The sequence below is a fragment of the Nesoenas mayeri genome (genome assembly GCF_963082525.1).
Source record: "Nesoenas mayeri genome assembly, chromosome: Z".
Lineage (NCBI taxonomy): Eukaryota > Metazoa > Chordata > Aves > Columbiformes > Columbidae > Nesoenas > Nesoenas mayeri.
Window position 1 is genome coordinate 21,874,157 of NC_137542.1, and position 23,029 is coordinate 21,897,185.

Here is a 23,029-nt window from a genome sequence, read left to right on the forward strand (position 1 = left end):
TAATTTAGAAAACACTTACTGCTTTGTGAGTCTGCTTAGCTAACTGAGATGGAATGTATCTTTTATTTCACTGGATTATAAGCTAATTCTATTGCTAATGTGATGTTAGTCCTAAATATATTTCATAGCAGGATTCTTACAATTAACTTTATCAGAAAGTAGTAATCAACTATATTTGGCACTTCCAATAGAATATTATTGCATTCTGACATGCTGTCCAGAGTAAGTGTCAATTTAGGTTATTATAAATGATTTCCAGTACATCAGTATTGTTTGCCTCTTTAAGATGCTTTGATCTACGTTATTTGTTCAAGAGGTATTTCACTTTTGATTATTTTTATTGAAGGGTTTCTACCTACTTTGATGTGGGGCTCTGAAGGAAGGAATATATTTATTCAATATTCATGTATAAACAGTGATATTTTTGTCTTTATATAATGTATCTATTTCAAAATGGTTTCCAAGGTTTAATTTTTCAGTAAGTCCAAAGGCAAGTTTATACTCATCTCTCATAAACAGCAAGTAGACGTAAGCATGTACTCCCATGAGTCTCTTTGAAAACCCTTCTCTCAATCTCCATTTCTTTCAAAGTCTTCATATGGAAATATGTGAATGAAACTGAACTGTGCAGTGGGAATTAAAAGCAGAAGAATGACTATAGCGTCAAAAATTCCTCCCAGGAGCACAGTTAGGAGTGGATGAATGCCAGGTATGAGCACTCTGTCCATACACACAGGAGAGGAGCACAATGTGACCTACCTGTGTTAGCAGGCTGCAAATTCCTCTCTTGCATAATGGGTTTTTCTAGTTGTGCAAATACCAAAAAATGCCACTTTTTCTTATGAGCAGGGTAAAAAATACAAAGCAAAGAAAACCAACATGAAAATAAATCCCTAGGCCCTATATAGTTGATACAGGCCAAGTAAATATGGGCTTTGTATTGGTTATGAAAATCACAGGCAATATGAACACAGCAGAGTAACTCTGGGCTGCTCTGACTTATGTCAAAGACTTGACTGATAAATCTATATTCAACATCCTAGAAAACAGATGTCTGCATATGGAGACACTATAACTTCTTTCAAATGTGGCACATACAGTATTATGTAGTTTTGTATCTCTTTCCTTTAAAATTGTGCCTAGTAAAGATTTGGTTTTGTTTAAAGCACTGACTCTTGGTAAACTGTTAGATACTACAGGAGTCTGTCTCTGCTGGAAGAACTCATGTCTGGTATGATGTAGCTGTAACTGGCCAAAGTCTCTTTTTTCACTTCAAGGCAAGACATGTGACTGCAAGAAAGATGACAGTTTACCCCTGAGAAGAAGAAATTCTGCATGGAAACCAGAAGTAAGTTCAGAATAAAAGAGAACCATGTGTCCCGAATGGCAAATAACAGCAACATAAAAATGAAGAGCGCATTGATAAATGAAATTAATGCTCTTCACAGCTCTGCCTTCAGACTAAAACTGGTGAGATGTTCCAGCTGTAGATTAAAGTTGGAAAACAGTCAAGGCAGGATTAGCAACTGCAAGCATTCTTCTGAATTCACTGAGCCCAAACAAAAGTTAGAATCATACCTGGAGTCTTGAAATTTCTCAGCTGGGATGGAGTGTCACAGATTTCCAGGATCCAGTCACCTGCTGCTTTTTCACTCCAGCAGTGAGTAGTCATAAACTCCCAGTTTTTGAATCCTTCCATGGAATGATCAAATAGCCTAAAATAAATCATGACATTATTTTAAGTGAACCATTTTATTTGGGGACCTAAGCTTTCAAGTCTGCAAACTCTTGAATAATATAACTAATTAGCCAGTTCATTCATCTGTGCCTTTACAGAATGTTACTCCTGATGGTTTTCCCACACGTATTTCAAACATATTCAGCAATCTTTTGTTTTGATGGAAGAGATTCCTTACATGTCATTGTTTGTCATAACATGAAAGAGAACAGAAAAAGAATTCACCGCAAAAAAGAAGTTGATACTGTTTGATAGGATTCCTGTGTCTTGGGAAAAGCACACGCAATACAGCATATCCGTTGCTTTAACACCATTATGTAAATAAAAACAACTTGTAAGTTGGAAAATTTCTGTAACATCTATTTTTTGTCTTTGTATTTGAATACTTGGAAGGTGTTTAAAAGCAACAAAAAGTATTAAATGACTGAGACAATATTAGCAATACAACATTTGTGACTTCTTGTGAGGAAATAAAATTTACCCGAGACATTGGTCTCAATCCTCAAGTGACCAAGGTATCACCCTCTTCAAACACTCAACAAAACTGAGTTTGAATAAAACTGTGGGACTAATGGCATCTGATGGTTTCATCTAACCAACAACATTACCATAATTTAGTTACCTAGATCTTGGGTGAAAAGGACTTTAGGCCTGGATTATGATAATTTCTAGAACAGAGAACAGTTCAGAGGCTGTGATGTGATGCTGATCCCACAGGGCAACGGAAAGAAGACTGGACAAAGATTTTATTATCTAAAAATGGAATTTATTAATGAGATTTTGGAAAGACACAAGACAATGTGCAGTTATTCAGTGCTCACAGTGTGTTGCCTGGTACCCCAAAGTTATTGACAGGAGGTGTGCTCTATTCAAGATTATCCATATGTATGTATGTGTATTTCTACATATATATATGCACATATATGCATATATGTATGTATATTTTTAAATACATATGCATGTACGCACATATATACATATATATATATATATTTATCACTATTTTAATTCTGTCTCATGTGTGAAAATTCCGCTGGTAATAGGTATGGTTGAATTTTGTTTTCATAAAACAAGATCTCTACAGTAGAAAATCCAAAGGATTTAAAACCCTTTTCCATAAAACAGAGAAAAATCTACAAAAATATTATGATATTTTAAACTCACTTGATTCTTTACTGTTATTTTCTGAGCTAATTGCAAGCTGTATTCTCAAAAGGTTGTGAAGTTGAGCAAACCTTGGCAAAGCAGAATACTTTTGTAGCAATATATGTGTCAACTTCTGGTAAATATCGCACATAGGATGTAAATAAAACATCATGCTTCTTGCTCGAAATTCAGGTCAGTTAGAGGTCAGTAACTTTCGTCAGTTACCGCACACCCACATACATCAATAGGACATGTAAGGACCTGCACACCTGATGCACTTTATAGGACTCAGCCCAAAGCTGACTTTCGTGCTCTTATTGGTGCAACCTTCTTCCGTCTTAAATGAACACCTATAATAATACTCTTTTCTATTAGTGATAATAATATTAAATTTAAAATATAGAGAAATATTTAGAATTATGCTTCATTTCACTGATAATTGGGTAGATTTTCTCCTGATGCAGTTCTGTGCCTGTGTGTATATGCATCTATATGTGTGTATATATATATTCTGCCCGAAGAATTGGCTTGTTTCATGTCACTGTTGAATCAGTTGTTTGAATACAGCAAATCTCACAAACACATGTCACACATAATTTACTGAAAGGGTAGAAATTATTACTCAGTTATTACCCAGTGTTAGCATGTGGGTATGTTCCATTTAAGTCATTATGTTGGTTATTTTCAACAGTTCATCAAATTGTCATACTGTGTTCTGTTGATAGCTAATGTATTACTTTCTAAACATGCTGTCAATCCTTCAAGGCAACAATATTCCTCTTTGCCATTGTGGCAACTAAATTATATAGTATTATGTAAGTTCTGTTCAATTATATTGTAAATTCGATATTCACTAGTGAATAGAAACATAAGTTGCTGTTTATTTTTACAGTAATTAGTCCAACATTTTCCATAGTATTTTTTGTTTAAGAGTGTTTATTTGCCATGTTTTGCAATTCTAAATTGCTGTCAGATCCTCATTTTAATATTTTATCACTCTTTTCAGTAATTTTGGGATGAAGAGACAAAAAATCCCTTATGACTTTATCATAGGTATATAAAACCAACTTTACCTTAAATATGCTATGGCTGAAACGATAGGCTTTCATATCTCCATTCATGTAAATGGGCAAAATCCATTAATATTCTTTCAGAGAAAATGGACTTTTTTTTTTTTTTTTTTTTTTTTTTTGTAAGAGTAGTTACATTCATATGGTCTTAAAATTACATTTGGCCTTTTCAAGGCATCCACAAGGCTGATGTGGCCCCCGATGAAAATGATTTTGACATCCCTGCCCTAGACTCTCAAATCAAAGAACCTGAGAGGCAGTACATGGGTTTCCCTTGCACTGGCATTAAATGGATGAATGAAATTATCAAATATTCAGGTGTACTTTTCCTTATTTGGAAAGAAATATACATAGAATAGGATCTTTTAAGGAACATGTAGCCAGTCCAAATAGTGAATTGATTTTGTTATTTATCAGATTGACACTGAGTCAGAATTCGTATCAAGGGAACACTTACAGCTTATCATGGATTAGTAAATTCTTGGTATATGGTCTGATGAATTGTTAGTTGACTACTACAGGTTATTACAGATTAAAATAGTTAAAGGAGATTATGAGAATAATATTATAATTTTTATGGCTATGATCTTATACATCTGCAACACCTGTACTCATGCAAGTAACATGCTTTTACATATCAAAGTAAGTAACAGTATTTGAATCTTTATAACTTATTTTTTAACATAACCAGAACAGAATGCCCTGTCTGTTATTCAGTTACTCAGGTGATATCTATTCATAACAGGACATCCAAGTTAGGGTGGATGTGACTATACAACTGACTATATCCAGAGAAACTGTTTATGGGATACTGCTTACAATTAATAACATTACATTTAAAAATAATTACTCTTCTATCTCTGAGAAATTTTATATATGTTACAGAGTGTAGACAAAAATAATTATTTCCTTAAAACAAATTCAAGAGTCTTGGTCTCTTTCACTGCCATCACTTCAGCCTAGAAATTCCAAATTCCATCATTTTTAAGAATATAACTTCAAGCAGAAACATTAACGTGTATTCAGACCCAGAAAAAGACAATTAGCCACATTATTGGAATTATGCAAGTGGGAACATAAGGCTAGTCCCTCACAGTTTAATATACTGGTGTTAACAAAACAAACCAGTGTGTCAGATTTTTAGCAAAGTCTCTCAAATTCCTAAATGCTCAGAAGGATTTGTTTCAGTTCGTTTTAATTTTTAATTTTGTGTGAGATAAGGCAGTGGATGTAAGTGATGCATCTGGTAACATCATCATCACCCATCACAAACAATAGGTAAACACACAAAAGAAACTTTTTTATTATCAAGATACATTTCCACCTCAGAAGGTGCAGCTGCACTTGACTGACAGTCACGAGTGTATATTGAACTGATCACATGGAGAGCCAGGTTAATGACTTAATCAAAGCTTTGGTCAGACTCTACTGCCCACCTGCCCTAAGTGCTTTCTCATGTACATGTATCTGGGAAGAGTACTTAAAACTAGTGGACATGGATCTAAAGATAAATTGAAAATGGATGCATACACTTTCTATATTTATTTATTTATTTATTTATTTATTTATTTATTTATTATATTTCCATTTTAGCTCTGATTATCACAGTTAATTTTATTAAGCAATAGAGATCTCTAAGTTGTCATTATAAAGTTGTTTGGAGAACAGTAGCATGAATAACAGGGTACTGCCCCTGCTAGTCTGAAGTAGCGGATAGTACAGCAACCACCATTTTTAAATACAGAGAGGTTGCTACCAGGGACTACATGTATCTGCATGAAATGCTCCGTCATGACCTATAGACATGTCAGGCTGCTGAGCTTCACACACCACACTGGCCAGCCAGCTGTGTGGCTGATATTGACAGCTGTCATCTTAAAAGCTGCATGTACTTTCCAGCTGAATTTGCAGTAAACCTTCAGAAACCTCACTTTAAACAGGCAAAAATCACAATGCAAGAGTGTAAATGAACCTGGTGCCATACATTCAGACTTTTCCTACCCTATCCTAGGTTTGAAAAGGGACATATGACTGGGGTAATGGCAGGAGGGGACACTGACTGTCCATCACACAATCCAGTTTATTCCAAGTGAAACTCAATGTAGTGTTACAGTTAGATTGAGGTGTGGGTAGTTTTTATAAGGCTAGGAAAACATTAATTAATTCTCACTATTGTAGCTGAGGCAAACCTATCTGCAGGAAGCAGAAAACCTGGGCATTCTTCCTCAGCCTGTCTTAGAGAGCTCTTCTCTTTCAAGTTCAATACACACCTCAGAAGCTGAGACATTTAGCTGTATCCTAACTATGTCCTTAGTCACTTGTCTGCAATCCCACTTTGGCTACAGAAAATTAAGTCAAAATTTTAATGGTGGGTTTTAATTTTCCACTAAAACTGAACTTGAGGTATTGAATTCTAAAAGCCAATGCATGCCTACTTTGCAGATCCCTGATAAATTCTTTACTAGTCTCAGTCATCAAAGAAAGGCATGAGTCACTCTAAATCTTAGATATATTGCACTTCATTCTTTTTCCACATTTTCCTTTGAGCAAGTTCCAGGATCAATTTTGGAGTTACATGAGGGATAGTGTCACTTACATTAATTCATTTACTCTTTTGCAAATAAAGCCTGAGTCTTTTCTGCAGAGCTGAGCAAATCAACAGTATTTTTTTGCTTTTTGATAAAAGAAATAAAAAGTTTGCCTTTTTTTTTTTTTTTTTTTTTTTTTTTAATTGATGTTGTGTCTGTTGTATCCCCGGAGCTCCCCACCCTATCTAATGCTAATACGATCAGGTTATAACAAATAAAAAAAAGAAAAAAGATTTTTAGAGGAATTGACATTGCAAATGCAGTTCACAGAATTGATGGTAGGAGGGTAGTGAGATGTCTTTTCAGCCACCCCCAAAAAGAAAAAATATACAAACAACCTGAACGAAATTAAACATAGCAAGTATGAATTGGGAGAAACAGTTTTCCAAGAACTGCTTCATCCTGTAGACATACTATTATACAAGCAGAGGATTATTGTTTGCTCATCCCGGACTTAGTAATACCGCTACAGAATCCTTTTCAGTTACTGCAACAGTGAGACTCAGCATCAAGGTTGGTCCTATCCTTTTCATCAAATTTGGATATGTAAAATGTTGGTTTTGTTATTAGAGTATAATGTGTAAAGCACAATAAAGATATAAAATGGACTGGTCCAAAAATAAAAATGTCTTCCTATAAAGAAAAGGTTTCTTCTACTTCTGATCACGGAGACATTTTATGAAACAAACTAGCAAGCAAGATTAGCTGAGAATATCTTGTTTTTGATCTAAGAGCTACCCACAGAGGAGGGTATTATTAAAATTTAGTGATTATCTAAGGTTTCATGATAGGAAAAAGATGGTCATGAAAATACTTCCCTTTGTTACTGAACAGAGATATTATTAATGTCAGTACCATATAAGCATAGGAAGCTAGTGGCCTGGAAACTTGCCACCACGTGGCTAAAAAATTTCAGTTACGCAGTTCAAATGGCAGCAGCTGCTTTAAATTTAAAGGGCAAGAATTAAACAAGCCATGACTTCAGTGGGAGACAAATGAGCCCTAAGTTTGCTTCTTCTATCTTCTTTGTATATCTTCTATCTTCTTTTAGCTTGTCCCTCATAGCCAGCCCCCCTGTACGGAGCGTCTGTTAGAACTGACCTTGGTACATCTCAAAAACACTCAGAAACCCACGCTGCCAAATCCAATGGCCAACTGTTTTTAAAAAGGGGACACTGTTCCCCTTTGGACTTAACTGTAGCCTCATCCTCACACCAGCCAGCACTTTCCAAGCCTGTGTTTTCCTCTGCTGCAGTACATCCAATGTAATCATGTTTAGTACTTTCCAAACAACAAAGCAGATGTTCCCTGTAATGCAGTTTTTGAAGAATGCACATGAGGCTCAAGCCAGTGACAGTGTAATCCACCAAATGCCTGCAAAGGAATCCACATCGCCTCTGACTAAAAAGTTTTCTTACTGAAGTCATTTTAGGGGATGCCAACATTAAGGAAAAAATATGCAGAAAAAAGACCAGATGTTGCCTTGGGGACCTACTCATCAGTGCACCAGAAACTACACAATGACTCTTCTTCCAGAATTGGTGAAGAAGAAGTACACATGTGTAAAATATACCTTTTGCACTTTAAGACATTTTACCAGTAAACTGTTTCAAATTAAACCCAGATGAGTAATGGTAAAGCAATGAGGTTTTCCCTGGGTTCAGTAAAAACAGCTGGTATTGCTGCTATTAATCATGTACGTGCGCATTAAAAGATCTTGTATGTCGGAGAAAAGTGTCTCAGTCAGGTAGTAGCAATGTACAACAGCCTCTGGGACCTTTGCCTGTAGAAAAAAAAAAGCAGACTGCTTGCTGCCAATGCATCTCTGCATGCTACTTGTACTTGAATAATTTATTCTGACACCCTCATCAATAATACTTAAAAAATCAAATTCCTTGTAACTAAATTATCATATCAGTGAATAACAACACTCCTACTCTGAGTTTTATTTTATAACAGATGATAAAACATATACACTCAACAACACTCAGTATACTACGAATTGCAAGACCACTAAGCCATAAGGCTTCTTCCAGCAAGACCAAGGAAATCAAGCCTTGAAATACCATTTTGAAAAGTACTGTGCTCATATCTATCCCTTTAACCCAAGAAAGGTCTTGTGAAGATGCTAGGTATTCCAAACCTAGAGTTTGCAAAATACATTTATTCCATAATAATATTAACTCAGAGTGGGTTGCTTCAGCCACATGTGACTGACAAGTCAGTATATTTCTGAAGCTTGCATGGGAGAGGAATTTCTGGTGTGACCAGACGAATATTTGCTCTGTCATGAATAATTTGCTTTTTGGAAAGTGTCAAAACATTAATAGGCCTTTCAGATTTTTTTGTTTTTTGATTAGCCTTCTGATAGTATAGGATAAGAAACAGCTCAACATCATTTTAATACATGAATTCGCTTTCTCTTTAACACAGGTACAGAAAATAATTACTTTCTAAGGTGTAGTGGTTACAAAGAGACTCATTGAATTAAACTTTGTACCTATTCCACATACCGGTCATCACTAGAGGTGAACTGTGAATACTGGAATGCCTTTATCTCCCACTTGCTGTGAGTCAGCTGCGAGACATGAAAGCCTAGAGCCAAAAGTTAGGTGTGTTAAGACCACTGGGTTTACACGAGATTGTTTTGTTTGGACATCTAGTTGGATGACTTTTTTTTTTTTCTTTTTTTTCTTTTTAAAATTTTCAAATAAGGAAGATCTGCTGCATGAAAATGGAATAGAAAACTAAAGAAAGATTTCTTCAAACAGAAAACCAAAAGTCTGTTTTATAACTGCTTAGAGGGTAGAAGTCTGACTGCACTAGTTAGCAGAAGACAAATTATTTGTTCTGTGTAGCAGGGAGATACATAGATGTGTGTGTCCATGTGCTTTGTTATCAGCAAGGCACTGACAACACTTGTAATGAAACACAGGAGAGATTCTAGAGGGCCCCAAAATTCCATGACAAATTTCTCTCTGTTTGATTAATGTCTAAGGCTTGAACAGTATTCTGAGTATATATTTCCTGTTAAACTGACCTAATCTGTAATGAAAATCTGGGTTCACACTTCAGTAAGAACAAAGTCCATTTGAGATCCACCTGTCTCCAAATCAGATCCTTCCTTTCAAGAGGAAAGATAAGTCCTTCTACCACTGAGGGACAGGAAGACATGTAAGTCTCTAGGGCTGGATAGTCACTATATCAGCAAATCTGGTTTGGGAAATGTGGATGATGAGGAAGTTTGGAAAGCAGGTCACTCTCAGTTCCTTAAAAGCCCAGGACTGGAGATACAAGCTTTTATGAGGACTCAAGTGGGATGGCAGAAGAGTTCTCACAACATAGACTTGACACTTGGTAGTTTTTGCCGTTTCTGAGCTACATAACATCAGCTAACGTCAGCTTTTGTGTGAAGCCATGCTCTGTGTCCACCAGAATAACAGTTACCCAAATCTGCTACTCACCAAGGAAAAAAGCTTCCCTATTATATTATGGTCTCATCAGAAAGAAGATTTCCTAGCCAGTTAGAGCAGTATAGGAGCATTCTTTATAATAACTGTAACTTATTTGCACATTTGGAAATAGGGTAGAGTGTGAGAAGGTTTCTCAGGTTTCTCAGAGCTTTAACCATCTCTGGTAGGAAGCAGTGCTCTTGACCACTGATTTAGCAAGATTTACCTGGGAAGGACTGCCAGTGTTTTTTTCCAAGAAAATTTCTGCTAATAGACTAGAGAAATAGAAATATCACTGTGAAATCTTTCAGTTTGTTGAACAGAAATACTGATAATGCACCTCATCTACGGGGACTGAAATTGCACTAATGTGCATTAATGCACTAATACTGCATTGGATAAACAGATACTTACTTGAGTCCAGTCTGGATAAAAAGAAACAGTTTGATGCAGTGTCACAGTTTCTCCAAGACTAACACAGAGGTAACAGGATGAGAAAAATGAATTGTCTTTCTTAAAAAGATGATGTTATAGTGGCCAGACATTGAAAAGCAAGTATCCATTTCAGATTTGTGGGATGAAGGAAATGGCTGACTGTTAAAATTTTAATAGGCTATTTCAAATACACCCATTGATTTCAAAGTACTAGAGCAACTTCTCAGCATTGTCCTACTAGGAGCCTTTCGTGGATTGAGCACACTACTTCAATATGAAAGGGGAAAAACAGGACACGGAAACTGGTGACATCAGGAGTCATAACCATTTTCACAAAGCTTAAAGAAAATAGTAGTAAAGAACTATTATTCTGTCTTATTTTTATTACTAGCAGAGAAAGAAGAAAAATGGAAAATAAGTGCCAATAGTATGTAGAACGTCACTTTCATTCAGCTTCCTTCTATAACACTGAGCCTTTTACTATATTCTTCACATTTCCCAGCCGTCAAAAAATTGGTGAGCCAAAAAAGACTATTGAAATTGGCTAATCTTTGGTTTGAAGATGATGTCCTTCACAGCCAGCCTACTGATAAAGACAGAAATTGTCATCTTTGATTTCATTTGCCCTTCACTCTATTTCCCTCAGAAAAAATAATTAGCCTTTGTCTGCCAGCCAACATACCGTAACGATTTGACTGTTCTTTGTTGATGCTGCAGTCTCAGTGCAGGCTCTGCATGCTGACTGGACTGTGAAGTTGTGTTGTCATACTATACCTGTTGGCCAAGAGCTGTGACCGAGTTCCAGAAGGAGATGTTAGGTAAATTGCCAAGTCTCCACGTCGAGGGTGAGTAATAGTGATGCGCACGACGACATGCTCCAGGTAAATCACATGGTGATTAGGGTTATCTGAACAGCCAGTGGCTTTGTAAATTGAACGGACAACACTGTCAGGTCGTATTGTTCTATAATATAAGCATACAAAACAGCATCAGCATTTCTTGCTTGTTCTGTAAAATAAGACAGCCACAGGGTAATTATTTCACCGCAGCTAATGGCAACTACCTGGCTTTCTGTTAAGCATGTACGCATGCTAAAAGAGGATAGTGGAAAACCTCTAACAGGAATATGCCTTTGGGACTCAGCATTTTTGTGGATTAGTGGCCAGCTGAGAATTATTGGGATTGTCTTGAGATCACAGCTGGTTGTTAAGCCCCAGGAAATGCCTGGCATAGCCATAGTCCTTGCTTACGTAATAGCAAATATTACATGTTAACTGTATCAAACAGCATCTGACTCAGCTGGTTTAAACTGGCACGACATCCTTGCAGACTATACCAGTTATTGATTGAACATGTCAAGAGTATTTATCAAACAATAATCTTCATACTTTGGCAGTGTGACTTATGACTTATGCTGTCCCTATATCCACAGAATGCACATACAGAATTTTTCTCTTAAGCCTGGCTCTATAGAGACCCTATCAGAGCATTTGGAAAACAGTTTAGTCTAGCCTCTGAGCTAGAGATTCTCCTAAGACTGTTTGAGAGAGATAATATCATGCAGTATTTTAATGAAAAGAGTATTTGCTCGTTAGATCCTGGATTGATAAATCTGTACTCATCTTACAAAGGTGACTGCACTGCACTCAACCAAACATTCTTCTTCTTTGGTTCATCATCTATATCAGAACCAACCACTATTCAGGCTGTCTTGTTTTATACCTCTAGTTTCTGGGGCATTCTTTAAACTACAGCCTCTTTACAAACACTGCAGGGAACACCCTTTACAGGGTAATGACCTGACAACTGTGAAAGTGACAGAGATCCCCAGTAGAGCTTTCAAAATGGCACATTATACACAATGCAAGGGAGGGGTAAATTATACCAAATTTCTTTCCATAAGTTTATGCCAGCAAGAGTTTTGGCAGCGGGTATTACTTGATTTGGCGATCTGTGTTCTCCACACACACGTGCTGTGGAGGGACCGTTGTCCACTTTTCTGCTTCTATCACCATTGCTTCAGCATCCATCAGTCCAAATCCATAGAGGTGGCTCACTGCAAGGTAGAAACAAAATGGTTGCAATTATAGCATGAAACCTTGTTTTCCATCATAGGCTTATTTCAGAGAGTCATATCCTAACAGGAATTGCTTATTTTCTACTTCTTCCTTGCTTTTGCATGAAGTTAAAAATCTCCTTGCCAGAAACAATAATGACTATGTCTAATTTGTTCATTAAATCTGTTAATTACTTTATTACAGAAGGGGCAAACAACCATCATGAACAACTCCTCATCCTACCATGAGGAGTGTGGACCAGAACTGCAGAATGCCAGGGAGTACAACTACCTCCAACTGCCCTTTGTTCATGTGCTTTAAATCAGACCAGTCCTTTTATATGACATAAAGTTAAAAGGTGTAAAGAACCAGAGGAGGGTTATTTTTGTTACTCATGTACCAAACACATGCCTGTATGTAAATATTGAAGGTAACTGAGACAATAAATTTAAGAAGGAACAGACTGTCTTTTGTAACTGCTATATACTGTTGAGTTCCCTGAGTGTAAGCTGCATGCAGATGTTCTCTTATTCCAGTATGACTGCCAGTAGCCAGCCAACCACTAAAGCTGCCTGCAAGATGAGGATTAAAAGCAATGGCATTTGAAGACCAGGGCCCTAAATAAAATCCGGTTCTCATGCAGAGTCTGTGTCAGAAAGGCTCCTACCTCTGCCTGCTTTGTAGATCTGCAGACGAAGTAGAGATCTGCAGATGAAGTTACTCCTGGAAAAAACTGTTAACATTGCTGTCGACCTCTGATATTACCTGCTGCATGCACTGCATGCACAGTGCTACTAAGTGTCCATGCCTGAAGATTTGCACTCTGTATTAACAGTTCATTCCTGGATGTCACATACTTTCTCATGTGTATCTGCCTTTCATGTCATGGACAGTCGACAATGATTCTCTTCCAAGAAACTCAATGCCTAGCAATTTAACTTTAATGCCTGAATGCCTTCTGCTCAAAGAAGCAGAAGGCTTTAAAACATCATCTTTTTTATGATACCAAAAAAATAAAATAAAAAAAAAAAATAAAATCAAACTTTCAAATGTCGAACACCTGGACAACACCTAGACAAGGTGAAGTATTTCCAACAGACTTGTGACAATTCTGCATCTTTCATGTTTTTGTAATTTTAAGAGTACTCAACTTGATGTAACTATTCCAAGAGTTCCAGCAGCTTACCAGGATTTAAAGTTTCACTTAGTGATTCAGCTGTGTGTTTTTGGTTAATGTTCCAATCAAAACAGAAATTTGCAAATGGATTTTGATGGATTAGAAAGAATTGCTAGCCGTGTTGTTTTATTGTGACAAATCAGTGCTCTTGGTAAAGTTCTGACAGGAGAAGGTGAAAGAAAAAAGGTTCCAGAGGGAGGAGTTTAGCTCATAAATATTCATAAATCAGATTCACTTGCTATCATAGACAGTCCTACCAGAAAATCCCCAGAAAAACATAATGCTATTTTAATCAGTAATACGACAAGGCATGGTGTCTTTTCAACTGCACTTTGTAAAGGGTTTGTGAAAGCAGCCTCCATTCATTGCCAAACCAGAATTCAAAAGACTCCATCCAAAAAAACCCCCCACCTTGTCAAATAACCGTTCAAAGCATAAAAATAAGCAGTGCTTAAGGATCCCATCTTTCAAATACGGCAGTATCTAATACTGTCTGAAACTGCCAACTGAAGAGGCTTCCTCGATGGAAAATACAGCAAGGCGTAATGACTATGTAATGAACTGGTTTTCTTCTCAACTCATTCCTCTTCAGCCCAAAACTGAGATGCACGTAGCATGGAAATGTTCATCTGGAGAGAGCTAAACACAGCTCTTCTGCCAAATGAGCCAGGTATCATTTTTAGAAATGAAACACAATAACTAAAATACAATAAAATAATTAAATTCATCCCTCCTTCAGTCTTCTGAATTTTCCTTAATGTATTCCACAAACAAACAGACAGGGAAAAAGTCTTATTTTTTACATGTGGGTGGAGGAAGCTATAAAAAGGGCAAGGATAGCTTAGATCAGGGGTGTCAAACTCATTTCCACCCAGTATAATTTTAGGACTTAGTAACTACTCCTACATTTATAAAGTCCTAAGATTACATTTGGCCCTTGGAAGGTGACTGCGAGGCTGATGTGGCCCCTGGGGAAAATGTGTTTGACACCCCTGGTTTAGATGGAAAAACTTTGTATGGTGAATATGGCTCCTGTGATGGAAACCTCCCTGGCCATAGGTGTCATCTTGCAAAAACTACATCTGCTGATGCAAGTACATTTATCTGTGAAGTCTTTTTTCTGTTCTTACACTGCATGCAATGCTCCAATATTTAAAATTTTAATTAATAATCATTGTCTGCTCTGATGAACAGTGGGAGGAAAAAGAGTGTGGACTTACTTGGTCTGTAAGTGTATACAGTTACTCTGTACACTTAAACAGTGAGTGGTTAAATTTTCACGAATAGAAAAATATTTTGAGATAACCCATGGAAAATGCATTTTTAATTTCTGACAGGTAGCAATCTGCATTGGGTTAGGTGCCCAGCTGTAAGAGACTGTGTGTTCAACCCAACTAGTGAGCTCAAAGAAGAGCCAAATTTCTTTTCAACTCACCTTTTCTCACCCAGAAGTTAGAGCAGATGAGTACCTAACATTGCCACCATGAAGCAGTGACCTTCTGATGGAAAAAATGACTTTTAAGTCACCTCACCCTAGATATTTTTATCCCTAATATGCACATTAAAAATACAAATAGAATCTAGAGAGTGAAGTTTTTATCTATCCTACCCTAAAAATTACTTGAAAGATAGAATTTTGTTCATTTTTCATCCATGAGAAAAAATTATCACTCAAGGGTGTGTTAACTGTCCATGATTTGATGCTTAAACTCTCTTGAATGAGAGCAGAGGTGGGTCTGAAAAGTTCTACGCCTGCTGTTTGGTTTTGTTTTTTTTTTTCTACAACTGAAACAGAGGTACATTTTTCCCTAAAGGCCTTCCAATTGAAATAAAAACTTCCTGACAGTCAGGGGTGCTCCTAAATCCTTCCATGTGGGAAGTTTCCAGGCAGCTGACATTTGGCTGTCTGCAACGTTTGCACTTCAAAGCCCTTGATCCAGTGGGTTGGTTAGCAGCTGCAGGTACCAGCAGAGGCCCATAATTTTCAAAGACTAAATAACAGCAATTTAGGAAAGAATCACAGAGTTAACAAGAGTAGTTGATTCCCTGTGTCTTATAGAAGAAAGCACATTTTGTTTCCTGCTGCCTTCAAACTGCACCCCTTCATCTGTGTGTATGCTAGTACTGCTGTGAACCCTATGCCAGAGTGCCTCTCCCAGAGGTTAAAAATTACCTCCATGGTCCACATGGGCCATAAATATCTTCTGGGAACCATCTGGAACTGCCACTGATTTGTACGTGAATAGTACTGAGCTCTACTTCTGCTAACCCAGACAGAAAAACAGCGTTTGAAAGGAGCTGGTGATTGCAGAGTGAGATAAGCTGACTGCAAGTGCAAAATGCCCCAGGACCTTGTGCATATCCATTGCTGCTGGGCTTGGTTGTTGCTAGGAATCATGGAGCATGTCAGAGGGTGTGTGGGGCTGTTTTGTAAGAAGATATTTGCCTTTCAGAGACAGAATAGGAATGTGAGGTTGGTGCAATGCAAGCTAGTGACTAAAGAGCAGACCGTCGCTCTTGTTGAGCTGAAGGGCTGAAAACTATGATGTCCTTGTGATCACAGTATCCATGGGCAAAACTGTACTTGCATCCTCTCTCTACTCATTTGGCAATGCAAACTGATCCACTCCTGTTTCTGCAAAATCACAGTTATACACAGAGCTTTAGAGATCCAGGACAAGTTTCAGAGAAAAACTAGCCTTCCGCAACTCAAAGTAAATATTGAGTTTTAGCTGATCTCTTTACTCTTCTTATCATTTAAGAAAATAACATCTCTCTGGGCTAGTATACATTTATTTACCCCAGGAGCAATTCCCTTATTAGTGTACCATGAAATCAAGGCCTGTTCAGCTGCTGGATAGACTTACCCAGCTTTTTCATAATCCTTTTGTTTTTGTCTGAAACTCCTATTGCAAATCCAACAACATTCTCATTCATATACAAAGACTATGTATAGCTATCCCCAAATCTAAATGCAGCATGTATATCCCACTTGACTTGACTAAGTGAAGCATGAATGGATGATGTTGATAAATAATAACACAGAATCATGCACACTCCAGGAAAACTGGCCCCAGACATTGAAAACCCTGCATTTCCAGTGCCTCAGTGCAGCTCAGCTTGATTTGTTAGGCTACAGTTTCATTGCCAGTGATTGAGATGTCTCATCAGTAGCTTAGACGCAAAGCTTCCCTTGCCATTTTGCTCATCTGACAAAAACCATTGAAGAACACTTTCTTCCAACTATATTTTTACCTTTAATTTTCTATATTGTGAATGCAGCATTGGAAATATAAATATTTCGTACACATATATCAAGCACTAAATCAGAAGGAGAGAAATGGTAAGAACTTCAGTTTGTCAAATGAGGAATATGCAGCTTTCCTAAATTAGATTCAGCTATTTCATGTGTAAATTTTAATGAGTTGTTCATTTATGCTACTTTAGGATCTTGATCCAGTTTCATGCAAAATGTGACTGTGTCCAGTTCTGGGCTCCTCAGTTTAAGAAGGACAAAGAATTACTGGAGGGAGTCCAGCAGAGAGTTACAAAGATGATGAGGGGTCTGGAGCATATTTCTTGTCAGTAAAGACTGAAAGAGCTGGGTCTATTCAGCTTAGAGAAGAGAAGGCTGAGAGGTGATCTCATCAATGTTTATAAATATAAACAAGTGTCAAGAGAATGGGACTAGATTCCTTTCAGTGATGTCCAACAATAGGATGAGGGGCAATGGGCACAGACTGAAGCACAGGAGAGCACAGTATGAAGAGAAACTTCTTTACCTTGAGGGTAACAGAACACTGGAACAAGCTGTCCAGAGAGGCTGTGGAATCTCCTTCTCAAAAACCTACCTGGACACATTCTTGTGCAATCTGCTCGGGGTGATCCTGCTTTAGCAGGTGAGTTGGACTAGACGATCTCCAGAGGTCCCTTCCAACCCCAACCACTCTGTGATTCTGTGAAACAGGAATCTAAAATGCCCCTTATATTGTGGTTTTCTTAAATGTTGCTTAACAAGACTAGAAGATGTGAGACTCTTGAGTTACCATCATCCTATAAATGCTTCAAACCAAATGATACTAACATTTCTTTTACATTTGACATTTTATTTGCTGTAATTTTATCTTACTTCAAGTTTCTGTCATTCACTTAGTATATCAAAATGCTTTAACCAGGAAAGACAATTGTCTAAAGAAAATTAAGGGACAAAAAAAGGAGAAATGCCATGATGACACACAGCTCAAACTTTTTAAACTTTGTTTTGTCATGTCCTAAATAAGAGAACATTGATCTTGAATGAGAATTCATCTTGTTTGAGCCATATTGCCATTTCATGCCAACCTATGACCAGTAATCTGTGATAACTAGATGTGATTTCTGAAACACATAACTACTTTATGAGCCAGTAACACAGCCATGCAAGAACATACTTTTTTATTCTTGCTTTTAAAACAAACTCTCTCATGCCTTTTAGATTAAGCACATTATTTATATTTTTATATACTACACAGAACCAGCCCCTCAAATTTTCTACTCAAGGACAAAGCAAACAGCAAACTCAGTCCTCCCTCCCCACAGAATACCAAGGCTCTGCAAGGAAAGTAGAAGATAGAATTCTTACTCTTACCATCACACCAGAAAAGGATTTGAAGGACAGAAAGTTGCTTAATAGATTTGTATTAAAAGTGGCAGCTACAAAGATGCACAATGAGAAACTCAGGAGGTTCCATACCATAAAGTCAGAGAAGCACAGAATGGTTTGAGTCAGAAAGAACCTTTAAAGATCATCCACTTCCAAAGACCCTGTCATGGGCAGGGATATCTTAGTATATCAGGTTGTTCAAAGCCCTTTCCAACCTGACTTTGAACACTTCCAGTGATGAAGCATCCACAATTTCTCTGGTCAACCTGTTCCAGTTCTCTCACTGCCTTCATAATAAAAAAAAAAAAATTTGTTATGTTCAACCTAAATCTACCCTTTTTCCATTTAAAACTATTGCTCCTTGTCCTGACACTACAGGCCTTGATAAAAAGTGTCTACCCACCTTTCTTGTAAGCCCTATTTATATAGGGAAAGGTGCAATAAGATCTCCCTGGAGTCTTTTCTTCTTCAAGCTGAACAACTCCAACTCTTTCAGCCTTTATTCACAGGAGAGTTTTTCCAGCCCTCTGACCATTTTTGTGATCAGAAAGGTGCTAACAGAATACTTAAAAAATTGCTTTCATTGAGCTTCCAGTTGCATTTATGTCAATTTCTGATTTTTGTATTAGTACAAATAATTTCTTCAATAATATACTAACTATGGATTTACCTGATAACAGGGTTAGACAAAAAAGATCAGCCCTTTGGATACTACATTTTTTCTGTGTGCCAAAAAACTCCTATTTGTTCATAAGATAAAATACAGATTGCCCAGGAACAGTAGTGGGACAGCTAGTAGAAGTTAAACCTCCAATAGCCAGAGTACCTTTGCAAATTGTTTCTGTATGCAACTCTGACACTGTATCACCTTCCATGATACTTTGCAGTGACTTAAAAAATAACCCTAAAGCACACCATCTTAAATCATTAAGGAATTAAATCTTTGATCACATCCACATTCACATCCTGGCAGTAATTATCTACTTCAGGAATTTTTAAAACACATATGGTTATTAAGCATAGACAACAGTTGACAAAAAGGACCAAGACTGAAATATACTTCTGAGGCATCAGAGTTGGACTCTACTAGTAGTGACAGCAAGTACCAGCCCAATACTTCCCCCTCACATGAGTGTTAGCAGCCTCTGGCCAGACGTCAGTGGTCTTGGGATTCAGCCACCCTGCAGTCCTTGATCAGCAGTCAGCACCCATCTGTAGCCACCATGGCCATGCCAAGGTCATCCCTGCCTGCAATGGGCCTGAATCAGTTCCTAATTTAATTCTCCAACCTTGTTTAGGTATGAGTAGACCAGGTTAATGCAGTCCTCAGAGCACATGGTATCTACTCTGCCATGCATTTGGGAACATTTTCCCCAGAGTCAGAGAATACCAGTGACTCTTGCTGGAAACCTCAGCAGGGCAATCAGCAAGACTGGTTTACTTCTCTGCCTCTGAGGGACAAGGGTTGTGACAGAAACACACAACCTGACTACTGTTGGTTAGTGATTGCTAAGACAGACAAGCTGCTGCTTCTCTGCAGCAGCATTTGGCTGTAAATCATAAAGCCTCTACTGAAGACATTAATTTATATCACTTGAAATGAGCCAGCTTATGTGAATGGAATAAATCTGAGGATTATGTGCATTTAGAAGAGAGAAAAAAGTTTGCCGAAATAAAGTTGGCCAAGGAGCATCTACAGTAACAGAAGTTACACATTTTAACTAGTGACAGTCTTTTTATGTTGGATTTTTTTTTCCAAAAAGCACAAAGATCCCTTGAAAAACATGGTAGCTTGCAGATTTGCTTTAAACAAAAAAAACCTATTTTGTGACAGCACCATGGAACACCTTTTAAGAATATGTACTCATTTTCTCTATTAGGAACAAAATTATGCTCAGAGGTACATTTAGGATTCCCCAACAACTCAAAAGCAGCCAAATGTCATTTCACCATATCAAACAACAAAAACACCTTTGGGTAAGAGCTTCTATGCTAGGCTTCATCTCAGAACAGATGACAGATGAGTCAGAGGCAATGGAAGTGGAAATGCAGACAGATCGTTAGCAGGAGACACAAAGACAGCATTTTTGTGCTGTCAGGTGTATCAGACACATGGTGCAGAACAGCCGTCTTATTCTGTCTTGCACAGTGGCTGTGTCTGTTCAGAAGTGTCGGTGTTCCAGAGGGATATTTACACTCAGACTAATTCCTGAGTAAGCATAGGGCTGCAGCAGCTTTTGGCAGAGGAAGGATATACACAAATAAGCAGAAAGATATAACAAAGTGTTTTGCGAATTGTTTAAGCATAATGATGGTGATTTTTAGAACTAAAACTACACCAACAACACCACAAAGCAGAGAAATTATTACTTAACTAAGCAGACTTCACACTACCCCCACAGAGATATACAGTAGATTCTAATCAGTAACCTGAAGCATAAAGAAGTTAAACAATAAGCCAAGTCTACATAGATAGCTGCACCAGTAATGCTGGTAATAGACTTTGTGGATTAATATCTGCATCTGCTGACTTAAAAGCAGCCCTTCAATAGCTGATTTTTTTTTGAGAGAAAAAGTGATACAGTTATAAACAACTTAAGGTATCTAGCTGATCTGAGTTGTCCTATGGAGGTCCTTGTCTTTCCCTATAATTACTCCACATCCTGCCAGGTTGCTCTAAGTGCTTAAAATACTGTGTGATCTGCTTCCTAACTGCCCCGAAACTTAGTTTCACTGAAGTGGACACACTCTGAAAATAAAACAACTACCAGTTTTTTAATTACTGACACACACTACAGCATCGCAAGAGCAATGAAGAGCTTTGATGTTCTCAAACATAGGTGCTTGCTGTTTTATAAAAAAGACAGAGCTACACCATGCACAAGATGCTCACCATTGCCATGGGCATATAAAAGTATGGCTAGATATTTGCCTAGAACATTCTCACAAGTGTACTGTTTTGATAATTAGTGTATAAAGAGGTCATGCAATTACATACCACTTTTAAGGACTTTTATTTTAAAATGCAGTCTTCATTGTCTATAATTATAGCTGTGGAAAATTCTATCAGTTTATCACTCACTTTTAAAAGTTGTTGATCCTGGTTCTTCTTTATTAATACTGTAAAATGGAAATCTACATTTCACATGAAGTGTTAGACTCTTAGGTTATGAGTCCATAGGGGAAGACATATATCCCTCCCCTTCTTCCCTGACCCCTAGTCCTTTGCAGAAGTTTACAAAAGGTCTGAGTTAGGCTTGTTAAAAGAAAGTAATGCCAAAGGTTATCATTCCCATAGTGTGCCTCCTGCTAGTGCTGTCAGTCCACTTGCCAATGTTTGGAATAGTAGGAGCTGCAGAGCATAGTAATTGCACATAGCTTTCTATCCAGGACAGACAGACAACAAATCTGTCAGTTGTTGAGCAGAGGCACTATTCCTTTTAAAATCTTTGTCTGCTATTCTCATCATGGTTTGGTGACAATTCTTATAATAGAAATTTAAATCCTTATTTTGCCTTTTGCCTCCTGTTACTCCTGCTTTACAGCTATTTAACTTACATTTTTAAAAACATGTAATTTTGACTGACAATATATGACCCCAGCAAAACAACCAGCTGTAACACAAAATGTCAATCTACTTCTCTTTGTGTATTCCAGTACAAGTTTGAAGTTTCTGCTTAGGCTTTGCTTCACATTCACAGCTCTGTTCCTTGCTTTTCAGAGGCAGCAGGGAACAGAGTGCTACAGAGCCAACAAGTAATGAGAAGCTTTGATAATGAAGAGTTTGAGGCTGGGAGAAATAATGGCTTCTCCCTGGCTTCTCTGAGAAATTCCCTCTTCTCCTTCATGCGTCTCCATCTCTGGAATTATATAGATATATTCCTGATCTTACATGTCTTTCAACTGTAAGCAACATTGTGTGGATCTCAGTCTGTGCTAGGAGAAAAAAACATCCAATAACCATGATCTAGGCTGCAGAATTCAGTATGTTTTCCAGCTAGGGTCCTCAAATCCCGAAGAGACTTTAGGTCTTGCTCAAGGCTAGCAGAGTTCAGATACTTGACAATTTGCTTGGGTTTAACATTGACAAATTCCTAATGCAATTTTAATATTACATTTAAAAAAACCTTTATTTGTGATTGTGAGCTGAATTCTTGCATGTAGGAAGGAAACGAGCCATCTAGAAAGGTTGCAGTACCATACATCAAAAGACAATGACTTTAAACTTTCTGCTAAAAAAGCATGTTTTAACACCACGTTTCATCAACTATCTTTATTCTTGTAATATTTTCCCTATCTACAGTAATGCCTTCTGTATGATGCAATGATAAAGATTATGGTATTGACCCTGTGATTCCTCTGATATTTAAATGTGGTTTGGGATTCCTGAGGGCACAGTACTTTTCCTATCATACATGCTCTGTCAGTGCTGGGACAGACACTTTCACCTACTGTTAGACTAGCTATTAATTGTAACTGGTTTTCTTCTTTCCTGGTGCTAAACTAAACATTGCTCTGACTTCAAACCACTTTCAAGTAGAAGGCAAAAAGTGTTCAGATTCATCTAACCAGTTCAGCTAGTTTAAAACTAATGCCTGCCTATGTGAGTGAGTACCAGCATCTCTCTCAGACTTCACATCCACAAATCTGTTGAAGACTTTGTCATGTATGCATCGCTAGATTATTTTTTCCAAAATACATTTGCCTTACCAGAACTCTTCCTG

General features: G+C 37.5%; 1 protein-coding gene across 1 annotated transcript in view; it reads right to left on the reverse strand.

Annotated features, from left to right (window-relative positions):
• PCSK5 (proprotein convertase subtilisin/kexin type 5) overlaps nucleotides 1-23,029 on the reverse strand; it is a gene marked incomplete at its 5' end in the record, with an annotated part of 194,028 nt that overhangs the window by 16,753 nt on the left and 154,246 nt on the right. The window contains 3 exons of the mRNA XM_080362313.1: nucleotides 1,579-1,715; nucleotides 11,204-11,392; nucleotides 12,368-12,485. Coding sequence (XP_080218439.1) covers nucleotides 1,579-1,715; nucleotides 11,204-11,392; nucleotides 12,368-12,485 — 444 coding nt within the window. The remainder of the gene's footprint in view (nucleotides 1-1,578; nucleotides 1,716-11,203; nucleotides 11,393-12,367; nucleotides 12,486-23,029) is intronic.